The sequence below is a fragment of the Carassius gibelio genome, chromosome B14 (genome assembly GCF_023724105.1).
Source record: "Carassius gibelio isolate Cgi1373 ecotype wild population from Czech Republic chromosome B14, carGib1.2-hapl.c, whole genome shotgun sequence".
NCBI lineage: Eukaryota > Metazoa > Chordata > Actinopteri > Cypriniformes > Cyprinidae > Carassius > Carassius gibelio.
In genome coordinates, this window is record NC_068409.1 from 14233747 (window position 1) to 14252682 (window position 18936).

Here is an 18936-nt window from a genome sequence, read left to right on the forward strand (position 1 = left end):
CAGTACACAGAAACAGAGACACAGAGAGAGTTATTTTAGGGATGTATTTGCATATCCTTTATGGTGAAACATACAAATAGACTGACAGAGATAGGAAAATCAATGCAATCAAACAATTTAGATTAAAGATATTAAGACAATGCATAAACTATTCGGAAAACATAATAACATTACACTAATATACACTAAAAACGGTGAAATCATGCACATCCACACTTAAGTGCATCTTTATTTCTGTACAGCTGTATTTAACAGACTCTCTCTCTCTCTCTCACCTGCACTAGTGGTTTCTTTAGAGGACTCTGCCACCTGCTGCACGGCATCTTGTGCTGCCTAACTTAAAATAAAATGATCAAACACACCGCTTGTTTTTCACACACATTGAAAAAGGTCTTTAAAAACCAGAATCAAAAATTGTGTTAATGCATGGTGAAATAGTCTAAACTCACTCACTCAAATAAATAAGAGCATAAATAAATGAATAAATAATGTTTAATTAAATGGATATATAGTTTAATTATTTAAATATGCTTTGTCAAGTATAAAAATAGTTAAATTAATGCAAAAGTGAAGATAGTGTCATTATGCAATTATCCAGCTAAAAATAAATAATAATAATATAATAATATTATTAAAAAAAAAAAATTTAAGATTACAATTATGAAGTATATTTAATGTTAAAATAAATTAAAACATTTTGCTGGACCAAATTCTTAAAAATCAGTCCATGGCACAATAATAAAAGACATATGAGGTAAAGTACAGCTGTTCCTTTAAAATATTTTCCAAATAAACAAATGCAAGCCCATATGAGCAGTGTGTAACCATTAGTACCTGCACTGTGAGTAACACCTTTAGTGGCTGACTCTGTTGTGCTCTTCAGCTCCTCCATAGACTTCTTAAAGGAAGCCATGATACTGAGCACATACAGCCATAGTCCTACCGGCCCTCGCAAGTGTGACGCTGCCAGCGGGGGCCCTTAAATACCCACTATGACTGCACATGCTAATCCATCAGTGGTGCCCATCTTATGCAGGTATGCCAGCTATTGAACCACGGCACCGGACTCACTCTGCTGTGCTCAGCATGTCTGTAGAGCACTGTGAGACACAGCCAGACATCCTGTTGATAAGAGACAGGAGGGAGGATGTCACTTTTCTCTGCACATAATATTTATCTGGATGCCAAAAGATGGACACATCTAAACTAGATGCCTGTCTTTGTATCGTTCTGTATAACAAAACAGCAAATTACAGTAAGTGGTAGATAATTATCATAATCACTTGTTTTGACATTTTGTTTCTGAATGCCAAAATGTTTTTATGTGTGATTTGTATGTGGTGCTGCAAATCTAGTACATAATAGCATTGCATACACTTACCTTTTAGGGAAAGAAAAAGAAAAAGACGGTGCATGGAGATTTTCTGTTTGTTTTCTTTATTTACAGAGGATTCACTTGTCTTGAATGACACAGAAACCTTAATATGGACATTTCCAGCATTGTAAAGCACATATTGACCTGACATCCATAAACATTTTAAGGACACATTTACACTAACTTTAAAATCTCCAGTACACAAACGCATACATACACACAGATATAAATTGCCCAATCCTAACAAATAAACCACTGGAATGATATCACAAGCAACTATAAAGTTACAACGTATAAAACCTTTACTTTGCAAACATTAAATAAATAGCTTGCTTCAATATTAAATTAAAAATGAAAGTAAAATCCCACAAACAGGCATCGCACACAGTTATATATAATATCATATTTACCCGAAGATATTTTATCCCCCAATATGTTATTGGAAGATCTGAAACATCTATTACATATATAGAAATGCAGGTACACAAGTACAAAGAGTCACAATGGAAAGGCAGGTCTCGTTTCATTGGGAGGGAGGCAAGGAAACGAGACAGAGCACCCTCCGGCAGGCAGCATAGAGCTACATCCAACACGTTACCGTCAGAACATGACATTTACAATAGATCATAATAAAAGTAGATATCTGATAGGAAGAACATTTCTCGGCAGGATTAACTGGAATAGATATTTATATTTTAGTTTTTTTTTTTTGCTCTTTTTTTGTTTTTGTTTTTTTGCACCAGGGTTTATTGTGTTAAGGATTTGTACTTGTTATTGATATAAACGTTTTGTGCTGCTGGCTGGACTTGGACTTGGAATGTGACGTTTACGCCTCTGGCTCATAATCTTGGTTGTCCTGTGGGCAGAAACAGAAACATTACATTTATTAAAATGAGAAGAAAATGATCTAAAATTGGTTATTTGTTTTTGTTATGTTTTTCTGTACTTTTTTGTTGTTGTAAAATGTACACACGAGACTGTCCAAATAACAAGCTTAACATATCATATGTAATAAAATGTTACCACAAAATAAATAAGTAACACACACACACATATATATTATTTTTTTCCAAGTGAAGCCACATCGACATAAATCCCTGATCAGTGGAGTGATGTTTGTCCTTCTGTAGATTTCTTCCATCTGCATATATGATCATATATGAGCTCAACTAGAGTGATCATCAGCTTCTTGGTCACTAGTCTAGACAAGGCCCTTCTCCATCATTTGCTCAGTTTGGCCAGAAGGGCAGCTCTAGGAAGAGTTCTAGTTGTTTCAAACGTCTTTCATTATGTTTCTGTGGCCCTTCAATGAAGCAGAACTTTTTCTGAACTCTTCCCCAGATGTGTGGCTTTACACAATCCTGTATCTGAGCTGTACAGGCAGTTCTTTTGAACATCAGAGCTACTAACTTCAGAATTTTTTTTTATTATTATTTTTTTTTGGTATATGCATCATTTATGTTTGTTATTTCTACAATGTCATTTTTTAGTTAAACTTAACCAAAACACTAACATTCCTATATGCACACCTTTAGATTTTGATTAGTCCAAAGGAAGATATTAAAACAAAATGTTATCTTTAAAATTATTACTATAATTTTTTACACAATATACATTAGGACCCCACACATAAAGTAAATTTAATTACACCTCTTCACGATGCTTTTCCTATTGTATTGATTCCGTTTAAGGTCTGTTGTAGTGCGTCATTTTCCCCAGCAGGTGGCAGCTGATGCTTTCAGATCATAAGCGTCTCATTCATTTAATGAATATAACTGAACCTCATTCTGGAGCTATAGTGATAAGGTCTGGAGATCTGAATCTGAAGATACCCTACATCTTAAATGTAAGTATCATTCTCTTATGGCCCTGATTTCCTGTGTGAGAGAGCATCTACTGGAAGAGCCCATCTCCTCAAAAGGGCAGGGGGAGCCTCCATCACTACCCACAATGCAACAGGGCATTTGACGTCACCACCACTCCCATGCAGGCAGATCAGCATGGCAGTGAGGCAATGAGAGGGAAGAGGGCAAGCAGAAGGAGGGGGAGGGAGGAACAGAGGAAGGAGAGGAAGCAGAACGATGTCACACAGGGAATCCCACCATATCTGTGTGCACTGATGGCACGTTTGAGACATTCGCTTGTTATTAATAAAAGTCTGGGGTTAAATTACATACATAAATCGGTGAAGAATCATAAGCATTATAACCCTGGATAAACCCACACAATTTATGTAAGGTATATTGTTCAGATTAGTGGGGTATTATTGTAAAATAATCATTTTATTATATCCAGAAGGGCATTTAGTTTTACACAGCGACTTACCTTAACAAAAGAATTACAAATGGACATGAAATTGATATAATGAATTAAATTATTTAAACTTCAAATACACACACGCACACACACACACACACACACACACACACACACATACACACACATATATATACTGTATATTACTTTTTTTTTTTTTTTTTGAGAAGATAAAACAAATTGTCAAAAACTGTCTTTAGGCCTGCAATTAAACAGTAATATTAAAATAAGAAATAACTAATTAAAGAACATAATGAAGAAAGAAATAAGAGAAACATTTGCAAATAACTTCTTAAAAGAAGTTTCTAATGCTCACTAACACCATCTATTTGACCAAAAATACATAAAAACAGTAATACTAAGAAATATTTTTATAATTTAAAACAATATTGTTACAACTTGAAAAATTTTGATATATTTTTAAACATAATTTATATTACATTGTCACATTCTAGTTTACTTTCATTTAACTTTTAATCAAGTTGATGCATCCCCACTGAATTAAAATATGAATTACTTGGGGGGGAAATGATAATAAAACATTAATAAAAATAAAATAAATCCAAACTTTTGAGCAGTTTGTGTTACAGGCCCTTCCCTTGCTGACTTATATTACATTTATTATAGTGATTTTAATTTAATAATCAATAACAATTAATAGAATGCTCCTGGTTTATAAAACTACACTGCACCTTAAGGAAAATGGTCTCATTTTATTTTAAGGTTAAATTCTAGCTATTAACAAATCATTATCTAAGAATTTTGACTCAATAAACTCCTTGCTTATTATTAGTTAGTAAGGTATTTATTAAGTTTAAGTATATGGTATAATTAGGAATGTGGAATATGGTCATGCAGAATATGTGCTTTATAAATACTAATAAACAGCCAATATGTTATTAATACGCACGCTAATAAGCAACTAGTTAATAGTGAGAATTGGTCCAGAAAACTATTAAAAATAGGATCTGAAAGTCGACATGTCTGATGTGTGTGTCAGGTAGAGTTGTGTGCTCCTGTGATCGCTGATGTTCGTACCTGCTGAGTATCATCGTATGTCTGTCCCTCAGGGTCCATGAGACCTTCACCCATTGGCTCCTCAGTGGCTTCCTGACCAAACTCAGGCTGTGAACACACACATGAAAGCACATTATCACTTCAAAATCCAACAACAACAAAAAATGTGGTCATGCAACGGCAATTTAAAACACAGACCTGAATGATATGGCCATGACTGATTTCTATCACAGACAGAGACTAAGTATAAGCACTTTTCTGTGCCGTTTATGCTATGTACGATATATAAGTGGTACATCTGCTAATGTGCTTTAGTATGCATGCTACAACTTCATATATACCTAATAAATGTTTCATCAAACTCTCTTGCCAGAGACAGAGAGAAAGAGAGAGACTCTTATTAGCTACATACAGTAGATAGATTTTCTTCACAGTTCTGGGTCACTGGAAGGTTTATTTTTAAACTGAGCTATCACAGTCAATTAGGTCATATTCTAGAAATATACAGTCCTAACATCACAACACAGTCTGTCAAACCCTTCATGTCAATCAAGCTTCATGGAAACAATGTCATTTATACTAAAACAGTTTAAGAGATTTGTTTTATATCTCAATAGAAAGAGATTACTGATTAACCTCAAAAATAAAAATAAATAAATATATAATAATAGAATAATAGCAATAATAATAATAATAATAATAATAATAGAAAGAAACATCTATGTTTAAAGCAGTTGGTCAAACAAATTATCTTCTCAGAATAATGTACTGTAGATAAACACAGCGTTTAGAAAAATGGGGACATGGGTTATGTCCTCATAAGTCACCCTCTCCTTGTAATACCTGTGTCATACCCATGTCATTATACAGAGTTTTGTCCTGATATGTCACGAAAACAAGAGCACACACACACACACACACACACACACACACTTTAATTATTTTGAATTACATGATAATCTGTTTAATCTCACAAATAATGTGAGCAAAATCCTAGTCTGTATTTGTTAATTAGATCAATAGTAAGACGCACAAAGCACAAGAGGCACTGATAATGACTCACAATCAGACTACAGACTGTTCTAGTCTAGTACACAAAACACACACACACACAAATAGCACTGACCACCCACACACTTTCACATGTTTCAAAACCACTAAACTACACACTTAAACCAGCCATCACACATTTTCTTTATGACAAGAGCTGCACTCCAAATCATTTGGATGATGAGGGTTTAGCTGAAGCACTAGAGATTTTAAATGACAGTGGCATTGTGTTTTTATTCTTTGGCTCCAGCAGGCTCCATACACACACATAACTGTAAACACCACAAGCTTATAGGCTGCAAGCTTCTTACTCTGATTTTCCCTCTAAGTGATTTATGAGATTACTGTGTCACCACAAATGACAAAACTCGTTTGTAAGCATGGAGGGGAAAATCCATGGAAGACCACACATATAAATCGGTCATGAACACAACTATTGCTCAAAACTCAGAGCACCATGAAATCAACAGTTTGTTTAAACTGAAGCAGATCTGCCTACGTTTGAAGACTGGCTGACTTCTCCTCCCATAGTGCATTTTTAAGTACTGTGCTAAGTGACCTTGGGCAAGGTCGAGGGAGGGAGCGAGAGAGAATGGGGGTGGGGGGGGGGGGGGGTGTATGCTCAGCAGGACAGAAGCACAAAGTAAGACACTATATTCCCAACGGGATGAGCAACCCTCCATTATGGGTCGTGTGTTATGAGGTGAAGGTGAGTTTACGAGGTGTATAGCCCTCTGATATTCACCAAGTCACTGAGACTGTATTATTTTTTCAAGTATCCGATATTTCTCATGGAAAAATATACATTCATATCTGGTGTTCATGTGCAAAGAATATTTTTAACAGTGCAGTGTTCTAAACTTTTAATACGTAAAACTGATCAGAAATGTGACAAATTTTCAATGTTATGTCAGGTAACCTAAAATATCAAGTCAAAAATATTATGAATGAATCAACCTACATTATACCAAAAATAATTTTTAAGGGTTTAATCGGGTAGAAATAGCTCCTACCTTAGCTAGATAAAAAAATAGCTAAATAAAATATAAATAACAACAGCACATTTTTCCAATCGACTTTTTATATAACAATATGTAATAATACTGACATATAATGTTATTCAAAAGAACATACATTCATGTCACTGGGGAACTCGTCCTTCTTCACCAGGCCGGTGGCAGCAGCGATGTTTCCGGCTCCAGACATCACAGCTCCTCCCAGATGAGAGGCCTGCTCCTTTGTCTTCTCAGCCACTGACCAGTGATAAAACACAGACTCAACACTCTAAGTCCGAAATTCGATATTTATTTGGCAACACAAGAAAAAAAGGGGAAATTATCAGAGGATTTTGTCATTGACAGTATCAGTGTTACACATTGTTATTGGAAAATCAAATGGGTCAGATTAGATTACATTAATAAATGGCCATTTGTATTAAATAATGTCATCAATTTAGTTATGATTAAACGTTGTTCACTGGACTTGCTGTAAATGTATATACTGCGTATAAAAAAGAAACATATTATATTATTATTTAATAATATAATTATATTTTTATAGATTTTTACAACAATTTTTCATAAATAATCAGAATCACTGATATAATTATTACTATTACATTAATTTTATTCATGAAATTGGTTGTTGATCATGCGTTTTATATTAATATAATGTATAATATAACTGCTTAAAATAATTTACAAGAATATATTAATAGGCATTAATTTGGAAAATCACTTGCACATAATGCATTATATACAGTATACACTGCACATTAATATACTATTAAAGTTTTTGTAAAAATTCTGAATTAGCTTTTTTATATTTTCTAAAATATGATTAAAGTTTTACTAATTTTGGAAAATTATTTGTTACTGTAGTACTTAAATTTTAAATAAAATATAATAAAAAATGACACCTTGGAAACTAGCTGAACTAAAATAAGCTTTAGATTTTAGATATATATTTTCTTTTTCAGTTTATAAAAAAACACTTTATAAAAAAAAAATTGGTGCGTTGGGGTTTTGTTTTATTTTCTTTAATAACCCTGGCCCAAGCAAGAGGCCAACAGTTCATCATACTGAAAACACTTTAGTTTTCAGATTTCCCCTCTGTCCTGGACAAACAACCTTCTGAAGTATCACCTGGGCACAGAACTATTTGTCTCAGTTCCATTTACTGGCTTCAAGCCATGCCCTTTGAGCACATTAAATGAGACGTATTCATTATTTACAAGACTAAAGACAAAAGAACAATTTGCAGAATCGCCTTACCTGTTGCAACGCTGTCTTTGGTCTTGTTGCCTGCAAACCCATAAAAGAATATTGTAAAAAAAAAATATATATATATATATATATATACATATATTTACACCACCCAAAACAATACAGAAATACACATTAAGTCTGCCCCTCTGAAAGAATTGCGATAAGGCTGAAAGTAGGTACATGATACAGACAGGTAATGAGTAGATAGACAATGTGAAATACAAGCTGTAACTCCCAGAGTAGCTTCATTTAAAGGTTCACTGAAAAATCATTAGAGCTAATAGAACCTGGATCTCAGACCTGTCACCTTAACCGCCCTGCTTGAGTGAACTACAGCTCAGAAACACTTCCTAGGAAGGGAGTTACCATATACTGTAATGGCAAATGGCACTCTGTGTCTCAGTCTGAGTATGATTCTTACAAGAGAGAGGAGAAATTCTCTTGAACAAAAAGATGTTTTATCTAGAGTCATTCACCCGTGACTCATTAGAGCTAATATGTTTCATCTACAGCACTTGAGTCATTAACAAATTTGCTTCTAAAAATGGGCAAGACTTGCTCATGAATGCACAGTGTAACAGAAGTATCATTTTAGATAAAAGGGCAATCTGTAAGTGCTTTATCAGGACTAATCTATCACGAAAGGAAATCATTTTACTACATTTTTCTGAAATGTGGTTGTTAAGAGGTTCTAGAATGTTTTTCCCATTGTGTTGCTCATATCGTCTTTGTTTCATTTCATTTTATTTTATTATTTTTGAATGGGTTTGCAATGCAAAATATATTATATATATACAACAAGCCACACAACCTGAGGTATCATGTAAGGAGCATAAATGGTCTGAGGACATGATAAACAATAACCAATAACCACTAAATATACAGCAGTGAATAAACAGCACGATATGAGGATGAGAAGCCACTTAGGAAATAATTGTGACACGGACAGAAAATTAGAGAAGCATAATAGCAGTGGGACAAAACAAGCCAATGGGACATTAGCAAAAGCCTCTTCCTCTTCAATCTATCCTCAGATGGGTTGGTGGTGCATGTACTGTACATGAGGGAGTGTGAGATCGTGCAGCTGCTGTCCAAGGTGGAACAAGAATCAGCTACCCATCACCACTCTTCCATGCGCTAACACTCACACTCCCATAAGGCCGTTCAAGCAAGGCATCCCAGGTCACCATGGTTGTCCGACATAAGTGCAACCTTGTGTTCACCGCAAAGGACAATCTGACAATCTGAAGACAATCTGAAAAGCAACCGCAGATGGGCTTGAGGTATCTGGGCTAACTGTCTCTCTCTGGGATGGTGCTGGCACAGATGTGAGGTATTTATGTGAAGGGATTCTATTATTCATTCATCCAACATCAAAGCAGAGGAGCATGAATGAGTGTTTGCGCTGGGCACATAAACACAAATGCCCTCTCAGTCTCCAATTACAGCAGATCAACAGACTAGATCAACCTCTCGTCTTACTGATCAAAGCAAACGGCAACAAGATGAGCAAGCTAAAATCATTTCAGACATACTTGGAAAGACAATCTATCTTTCTTTCAGCTCTATATGCTATTCAATAACAGGATTTGGACTGTCCATCTTGTCTGTTTTTTATATGGAGAGCTCATGCGTATAGAGGTATATGAGCTCATGGAATTGTGTGACATGTGGTCTGTAAGGCTTTTTTTCCAACGCGACAGGAGATCAGAGAGCTGCTGGACCAGCTCCAGAAGTCAACCATCTCACACGGTGTTATTTCACTCTCAAATTAGCGTGTACATTAAGAATCCCTTTATAAGATCAGGTTACATGAAATGGATTTTTTTCTGTACAGTTTATGTTATACTACAATCGATATCAGTCCAGTATCATGAGTGCTTTTAATTTTCCAGATGTAAAATCCATTGATGATTAAAGAGGCCATTTCATGAGGTTGTGTGCTAAAGAGTGATGACAACCACTGAAATGAGTGTGCAAACAGGCCTGTCACAGCATTCATTGTTAGAGTGAAATGTATTGCAGAAGGCTAACTATGATATTATGTACATACATAATATTCTCCTGTGAGAAATAATGAAAAGATGAGTGATATAGTGTGCACAACAAACCGTGTGAATTTGAAACATCTACAGAGGAGGGGTTTGCAATCTTTTGACACATTTTACATTATCTTCTACAGTATAATCACATATAATCACAATTTAATTAACTATATTTGAAAACAAATATTTATCAAAATTTCAAGATATTTTAGGATACAGGCTATTTCTTAAGAAAAAGTTGCTTTCTATAATTGCTTATATATTTCTATATTTTTGTAGAAAATCACTTGAGTAACATCATTGAAAACTCATTACAGAATAAACCAGGGGTTTAACATTTACTTTTAAAACACTGGCAAATAACATAACCTTTTATTATTTTCGGCATCAAAATTTTAGGTAAGAAATTAATATCAGGTAATAAGCAAAACTTATAATTTTCCATGAAAATATTTGATTGCTAAGGACCTCAAATATGATGCTACTATTGGAAAGGACCATCTTTTTAAAATAAAAAGACAGCTATATATTTCAATGCATAAAACCTCATTTATATTGTTTGAGAAAGGTAAGCGTTATGGCTAAAATACATGTTTAAATAAAGTTAAATAAGCCAAAATAAATTATTGAAATATATTTGAATATATTTCAATTTAATTTCAAATGTATTTGTAGAGTGCTTTCAACAAATAATTTATAATAATAATTAGAATACATTTTATATATAATATGAGGCCAAACTGCAATTACAATAACCATCATTCTAAAATTGTGTCTAATGTTGTTTAAAATAATTCTATAGGTCCTTCGAGATATGAACATGTTCAAAAATACCCACACTGTACACAAAAAAATGTCTCTATATGGCTCTTTAAGAAAAAAAAAAAAAAGAAATACAACACAGTACATGTAAGAGGACTGGAAAACCCCACCCAATTTCCCAGCCAATCATAAAATTACACAATAGTGGCTGAACCTATAGCGATGCTCTGAGAAATGGTAGTGAAACAGATAGCAACCCCCTCCTGGCCTTCAGACTCTGAGCTTTATAGTCCCTCCCACACTACCAGTGAGCTCACGCTTGATTCGTGATATGCATGCATTAAAAAAAGAAAATTACATGCTCCATGTCTTACCCACAAACATCACGCCTTCCTTGGTCTTTTCTGCAGCCACCGCAACACCTTCCTTGGTCTTCTCTGCGGCCACAGCCATACCTTCTTTAGCTTTAGAAAGCCCCTTCATGAAAACATCCATCTTGGCCCCTCTGCATCCAAGAGAGCAAGTTATGTAGCAGCACATTGAAAACAGGGTTTGTGTTGCACTGTATATGACAAATGTGGGTTAATTTGGAATTGAGAGCAAGTGTGTGCAAATAGCAGGCTGTCAGTTGTACAATAAGGAGTCTAATTTCCCTGAAGATAAAACGCCCATACAAGCACACACAATGAGATGAGAACATTCACACCATCAGCTGACGTTATATTTTAGCTTCAAGAGCGGGAGGTATCCTCGAGATGTTCACAAACTCATTAATGATTACTCAAACGGCCCAATTTATACTGAGCATCTATACGTGGTCCTGAGAGACATATTTTAAGGCTTGTATTAAAGGCTTGGATTAAAATCGGCACATGTATTTTTGCCTTATATATTAACGAATGGATTGCTATAATGATGAACAATGTGTGTCAACACATTACTGACAGCGTTTCAGAAAATATATTTAAATTTAAACGCAAACGGAAGGTGAATCTTTCACTTCTCCTTTACAATATGGTGTCACCTCTCCAATGTCCTCACAATGAAGAAGTCCTGGACACGACACGGATAAAATGAAACAACTGCGTGTTTTATCACCAGGTTGCATTCAGAATTCAACATGGAATGTTTTATTTTGCACACAAGCACGCGAATACTCGTTTCCATCGAAGTGCAGTTTTTGTGTCTTTACGAGTACAGCGTTAGTATTTTCACACGATCTCGGTTCATGCCAATATAAACAACTGCGTTTGAGCCTCGTGGACGTGTAATGAAAATCAAAACGTACCTTTTAAAGCACCTTCTTTGTCCTTATGCTTCAATTGCGTAGTAGATTGAAATATCGTGGAAGGAAATTTTACACTACGATCTTGAGGTGGGCCTTCCTCTGGATGGGCTCAGCCAATGAGGACGAGAGGATGAGACGATCGACGTAGCTCATGGTATCAATAATGGGGGTGTCAGACCCCGGCTGTAATGGCCTGTGTGACACTCTGAGACTAATGCTGCATCCTTAGCCAATGAAAAAGGTGACTGAGATCGCCAGGCGCTTAAATTGAACATCTGCTTCATACTGTACTGTCAGGTATTATTTTATCATTTGCACTTACAGAGGACGTGTGATAGCTAGACTTTCATTCACATAGTGTTTCACTGAGACTCCACCAAGCAGCATCTATGTATTACAGACACACACACACGCGCGCACACACGCACACACACACACACACACACTAATATATATATATATATATATATATATATATATATATATATATATATATATATATATATATATATATATATATATATATATATATACATACACACACGTATGTATAAAGCCTCTGTCATTTGGTGATTAAATAACTAACATTACTGATATATCCATCAGTATTATGTCATGTTTAGAAACTACAATCAGATGTCTCGCCCATGACCAAACACAAAATTGGGGGATGAAGTCGATCCATGTGTTTTTGCGATCGCGTACCGTCTTGTTTCTGGGGTTTAACGTCGAACTAAATGTTAAAATCAGGATGATTATATATCTAACCGTGAACTGTATGGTTAATCCACGTCGAAGTGCTGATAAGATTAGACTTGCTCATGCATATCTTATTGGGATTTACTGCAGATGATGAGTGTCCATCTGCCTGAAGTGGGCGCATCGTGACATCTGCCTCTGAAAGGCAATCGAATGTCCAATTGATTTTGTCCAATCTTCTTGTATAGATCGGTCCCAGCTGGTGATTTGAAACTTTCCATTATCAATAACTCGTTATGTTGAAAGATCTGTGACGGATACATATTTTCATGTTAGCCTACGTGTGTTTTGTTCAAGTAAAATGATATTTCACACATTGAAACACATTATGGGAATCGTTGATTTCTTGTAGTGATGTAGACTATGACATCAGTCGTTAAACACAACTCCCCACTTCTATGCTTCTTGTGCCATCTACTGTTTTATACAAGTATAACATTGTTTAGGTTATTCAGGAGTATTTGCTAATGCACTATGATCGTGTGACGGTCATCAGTATAGCTACAGATTGAAAGTCAGAATTTCAGCACCGCGGACAGCGACCTATAAAATACACTTGGCAGCAAAGTCCCAGGATATTAAGATCTTAATTGATAAAGAAAATCTATTAATGACATTATTTTTGACAGCATCCTCATTTTAAAGCATTTTTACACAAGTGCCTAAAACTTTTAACAGTACTGTATCTTTGCAGGTAGATTTCTTGAAGAAACTTGGAGACGTTGCAACAGTTCTTCTGGATTGAGTCTGTCTCAGTTTGTTCTATTTCTTCATGTCGTTCCAGACAGACTGATGATGATGATGAGATCAGATCTCTGTGTGGAGCACTGGCTGTTGTTCGACTCCTTGTGCAAACAAAAATCTCAATCTCAATGTTTGGAAATGTAAACTGATATTTCCTACTGACACACTACAGTAGAAGATAGGAATAACTGACTTAAAACCATTTTTAGTAGGTTAAAATACTAGTGTTCTAATAATTTTGGCCACCACTAATCATTGTGTATTTATATAAATTCTGAATTTATAAATAAAACCATCATAATCTAAGCATATAATTAGTGGTTAAAAATATTTATTAACTAACAGTAGTATGCAAAAATATGAAAACCTTTATAATGGAAATAGTTATACAGTTTATGCAAGAATATATTGAAAAAAATAATGTATGTATATAATTATTCAAATTAAAGAGACTTTCAAATTATCTAACTTTTTTACAACATTATTTGTTTAATTTGTACTTTTTTGAATGTTATTGACTCATTTTCATTCATGTGATGTCAATATTTTAAGACAATAAGCGCTTTTTGAAATCCATAACGTGCAAATAAAGATAATTAAACTAATTTTATTTCAGTCAAATTTACGTTAACTTGAAACTAAGATCTTACAGTTTCTTCCTCTGAATAAGAAATTACTAAAATAACAAACAACTTTGGCAACATTGTAAGTTGTAAAATAATGAACTGAACTATTAAAAAGTAATGTAATCTGTTCCTTGCATGAGATCTACCTTTTTTTCTTCCTTTTTTTACATTGTATTGGGAACATTATCAAAGTGAGCTGCAGATCTGACACATTTTGCAAATGTCCATTCATAGAAGAAAAATAAAGGAAATTGTAATACATTTTTCTTTGAGTAAAATGTTTACAGAACTAGACTCAATCCCACAGAGGCATTATGTTTGACAATAAACATTTACTTACTGCTCAGTGGTTCCAGCAATAAACTTGCTGTTCAGAATTTGGAAGATAAGCCCTGAAGCCCTCTGATAGAAGAGCAATATCTGAGAACATGACAACAGCCACCTATCAGTCTGTTATTTGACAAAAGCTATGAATTTGCACTCCACAAATGCATTTCAAATAAACTTCGGGTCTTGAAATTGACTTTTCCCTTTTTCAGTTTTTCCTTTCATTATTTCAGTGGTTCTCAAACCTGTCCTGGAGTAACCCCAGCCCTGTATCTCTCATCTGTCACACCTGATTCAACTTATCAGCTCATTACTGGAGACTGCAAGTCTGAAGTGTGTGTGTCAGATATAGAGAGACATACAAAATGTGCAGTGCTCAGGGTACTTCATGGAGAGGTTTGAGATCCACTGCATTATTTGATGTTTTAGTGTGCTATTTCCCATTATTTTGACTTTGAATGGTGCTTGATTTACAGTCTTAGGCTCTAGTTTAAGTTCAGCAGCTGGTCTCTCAATACATTCAGACTTTCATTCTTAATTCTCTGATCTCTTCCTCCTCACAGACCTCCACTGAAAACTTTTGGTTTCCTCTTATAGCTTTCAACTGAATGAGTGAGTAACCAGATTTAACACTGTGCTCCAAGCCTGTCTAACCTGATTTATTTAAGGTCCTTTATATTTCCCCAAGATCCAAAACAAATCAGAAGAAGACTTCTGGCTTTGTTTTGCTGTGTGATCTTGTTTGCAGTCCAGGCTTCAAAGCTTAATACTTCTTGAGTCAAGGCCAAAAGCAAGAGAAAGCTATAAAACTGACTATAACTGAAGTATTACTGTGCTGTTGTTTAAATGTGTTTACCATAGTGAAATGGTGCACAGAAAAACATTTCATCTCATGGCTCTGGTCTGCATTGATGTTAACACAAAATAATAAATTATATTAAAACAATGAAAAAAATAAAATAAATAAATAAATAAATAAAAATAAAATAACCTGATTGCACAATCATTTCTTTGTTTAGTGCATTTAATTTACCAGAATCATAACCAGGTAACCAGCAATCTTTAATGACTTTTATGGAGTTGCATGACTTTACTGGAGTTGACATGCTGTGATGTGGTAGCTGCGGCATTTGTATAAACCGAAAAATCCAAATTAGAAAACAATTACTTTTGAATACTGAATAATACTATATTAAAATATTGAACAATCCATAAAGTATTGCCACTTTTCATATATTACATGCAACGACATACATTATATCTGTATAAATACATAAATATATTAAATGCAATATTATGTGCAAATAATGTGCAAAATTTAAAGAGAGATGAGTATACATATGATTTTTGTCTTTATAGCTATATGCCTTTTTGCATGCCTATTTTGAAGTAATAGTTCTCCATATATATGTCATTTAATGTATATTCCAACCTTTGTGTGTGTGTGTGTTGTAGCATTACAATATCCTTTATACAGGACAAAACCAGCATTTCAGTATCATCGCCGCTGCATGGCGACAAAGACCATATTTTTAGTACAACAACGACTAATTCATTCTTTTTTCTCCGCAGCTGTTGCTAAGCTGAAACTATGCAGACAAACACATATCATGAAGCATAAAAATCTGAAAAGATTTTGAGAAATGTAATTTCAGTGTAAGGTCCGTACTGAAGACTTTGTCACCCGCTCTAATTAATATCTGGCAACATTAGCGGCAACATGAAAGGGTGTTTTTGAATATTTATTTTTTTAAATAATCACTGTGCTGTATTTCACAAATCGTGTCAGTTATGTAAACTCATTACAGTTGGCTGGCTACCAACACAATTGACTGCTTTTAATGTTAATGTTAGTCCACATTTACGTTACATAACATGCTTACGAAAACATAAAAAAAAACAAAATTAACAGCAGGGATTGGGCAGCAAATGCAATTAATAAATGGACACTGCATGTCTTTTTGGAGCCAACCCAGTTCTCTATTTACAAGTGAATCGCTCGGCAGTACTGCGATTGTAAACAACTACCTGGCATCCCATTATCTTTCGCTATAAATATAGGTAAATATCCCACGCAGCTTCCATATATCTGGAGACTGAAAACTGCAAAAGCTATAAACTGCCATCAGTCAGACAGCAAGGCGTGAATATTAATGTGCAAATGTTATGCGTACGTGCTCGATCGACAGCTCTGCATCGGTGAAGCACTTCATATGAACTTGGTACACATCAAGAGACGAGCTTCCCAAGGGTTTCGCAGACCGCAGTTGCCAAAGTGGAGCTACTTAAGACATCTGCTCGCTGTGATTGGAACTTCAACTCTGTGTTCAGAAACAAGGCTGCATAATGAATGCAAACTCAGGACTCCTGGAGAGATAGTGTTAGTGCTTTGTGAATGCTATTACCATGCTAATAACAAACTGACTTTTTCCCCTGGGGAAAAATTACCGTAACAAAAAATGACTTTGCATTGGTTTATGAAATTACCGGTGGCTTTTTTTCCCCAACCCTGGAAGTACCACCAGGGGGCAGTTTAACTACGTGACGCAAAATCCTAGTTGCCAGAAGTATTAACGCAGGATCTATGAGTTTATCTGTAGGAATTATCTCACTCAGGGACGCTTGTTTTCACCACTGCATTTTAAATCAACTTCCCAACCGATATCTGAGAGAGAAGTGGCGGAGGAAAGAGTTAAGAGACAATAAACAGACGCATTTGGGTGTACGAACGAACACAGGCAGCATTTGTGAGTCCAGTAATGAAAAAAGCAAATACAAATTTTAATCTATAGATTAGACACCCTCTGCGTGGTCACAGTTGAGTTGTAAACTAGCAAAAGTGCACTGGGGTGAAGTAAGGGGACAATCTGTTCTACTGTGATAAGTCAAAAGGGAATTTGCGAACAAGGGCATAATTTGCACTACAAAGAATATGTTTTCCCCAGAAAGCATATGAGCGTAAGTCACTTTGTAGTAATATGTCTTCAAATTTGTTGCTCAGGTTTTTTTTTTTTTTTCAAGTGATAAAAGTGTATTGGGCTTATTTCCGGCGACATGCCCCAAAACCATCAAAGCCAATTTTGAAACAAATGAGAAGTTAAAGTCTCATGTCTTGCTGTGATTTCAACAGATCTTTTACCCTTTGCTCTCTAGGATTCATGATGGCATATATGAAATTCCCAGACAGAGTTCATTCTCATTCCAGGTAAAACAAAACATGAATGCATATAAATGTACACACTCATCCATGCATAATCTTTCATTCCAGCCTCTCTTCGAAATTGAGCCGGTCGATGCATTCATGCACTTGTTTAGGCGAGTTGAGCCACAATTCATGATTTGCAGTAGAATGTTAAACAACCTATTTCTCAACTCATTCCCCACACAGCCAGCAGGACACTGAAATCAGAACGACTTCTAGAGACAAATGTGGCTTTGAAGTACGACAAATAAGTGCTATCAGGCAACTGGTGAGTAGAGAATTGCTCACAATATTATGTTCTTCGACTGGGGGCCGCTAAGCTAATGAGTTTGCTCTTCTATCTTCTTAGGTTTGTTCCTGCTTTTGTGTCCAGGCCTTTGAGGATCCAGTGTGCCAGGCATTGTAATACTCTTCCCATTGTCACCGTCTCAATCCCCATTTCTTCTGGAATTTAGGGAATCCTGCCTCACAATTTTTCACATGGGAAAGACAGTAAGGCCCTAGACAGTACAGAATTATGTATAATGCTGCAGACAAATGAGCAAACGGAGTTAAAAATAAAATTTTATCATCAGAAATGGGGCACAATGGGGTAACATACTGTACATACTTGATAACTCTACAAGGAGACCAGGTTTGGAGAAAGTTATATCATGGTCTCATTCTCCTTCTCTCACACACATCACTCTAAATCTATACTGTCCTATAATTTAGAGGGGAAAAAACAATTAACTTAATATTTAAATAAACAATCATATTTAAATCATCCCTAAGGGATATAATTGCAGGAAAAGATATGTGGAATTTCTGTAGAAACTGTTTGGTCATGTCAACAGATGTACAGAATGCTTAAACAAATATCATGTTTTTATAAATGCATTCACAGGGCATTTGAATCCTTAGATTTAATAACCAGCTGACCCGCTTTTGGCAGCAATAACCTGCACCGAACGTTTCTTATAACTGCGGTTCAGACGTACACAATGGTCAGGAGGAACCATTTTTTGCACCGTTGCTCTTTGCAAAATTGCTTCAGTTCAGCAATATTTTTGGGATGTCTGGTTTGTATCACTCTCTTGGGACCATGCCAAAACATCTCAATAGGTCAGGACTTTTCTAGAGGGTGTGCTTTTTGCAGAAGATATTCTGTTCTTGGGG

At 35.3% G+C, this 18936-nt stretch overlaps 1 protein-coding gene across 1 annotated transcript; it reads right to left on the reverse strand.

Annotated features, from left to right (window-relative positions):
- Positions 1-1416: 1416 nt before the first annotated feature.
- LOC127971579 (beta-synuclein-like) lies at positions 1417-12288 on the reverse strand. The gene is made up of 6 exons (XM_052574687.1): positions 12121-12288; positions 11207-11337; positions 8032-8061; positions 6893-7011; positions 4730-4816; positions 1417-2231 (listed from the first exon to the last, which is right to left on the reverse strand). Exons 2-6 carry the CDS (start codon positions 11325-11327, stop codon positions 2202-2204), a joined length of 387 nt encoding a protein of 128 aa, XP_052430647.1. The 5' UTR covers positions 11328-11337; positions 12121-12288; the 3' UTR covers positions 1417-2201.
- Between the last annotated feature and the right edge of the window lie 6648 nt (positions 12289-18936).

What these genes read in the sequence shown, in the direction of transcription:
- LOC127971579 (XM_052574687.1), bottom strand. Translation starts at nt 11,327, where the DNA reads ATGGATGTTTTCATGAAGGGGCTTTCTAAAGCTAAAGAAGGTATGGCT. An exon ending in AGTTCCCCAGTGACATGAAT is followed by an intron (nt 4,817 to 6,892) that starts GTATGTTCTTTT and finishes GTGTGTTCACAG; the next exon opens with CCTGAGTTTGGTCAGGAAGC. An exon ending in CATACGATGATACTCAGCAG is followed by an intron (nt 2,232 to 4,729) that starts GTACGAACATCA and finishes TTCTGCCCACAG; the next exon opens with GACAACCAAGATTATGAGCC.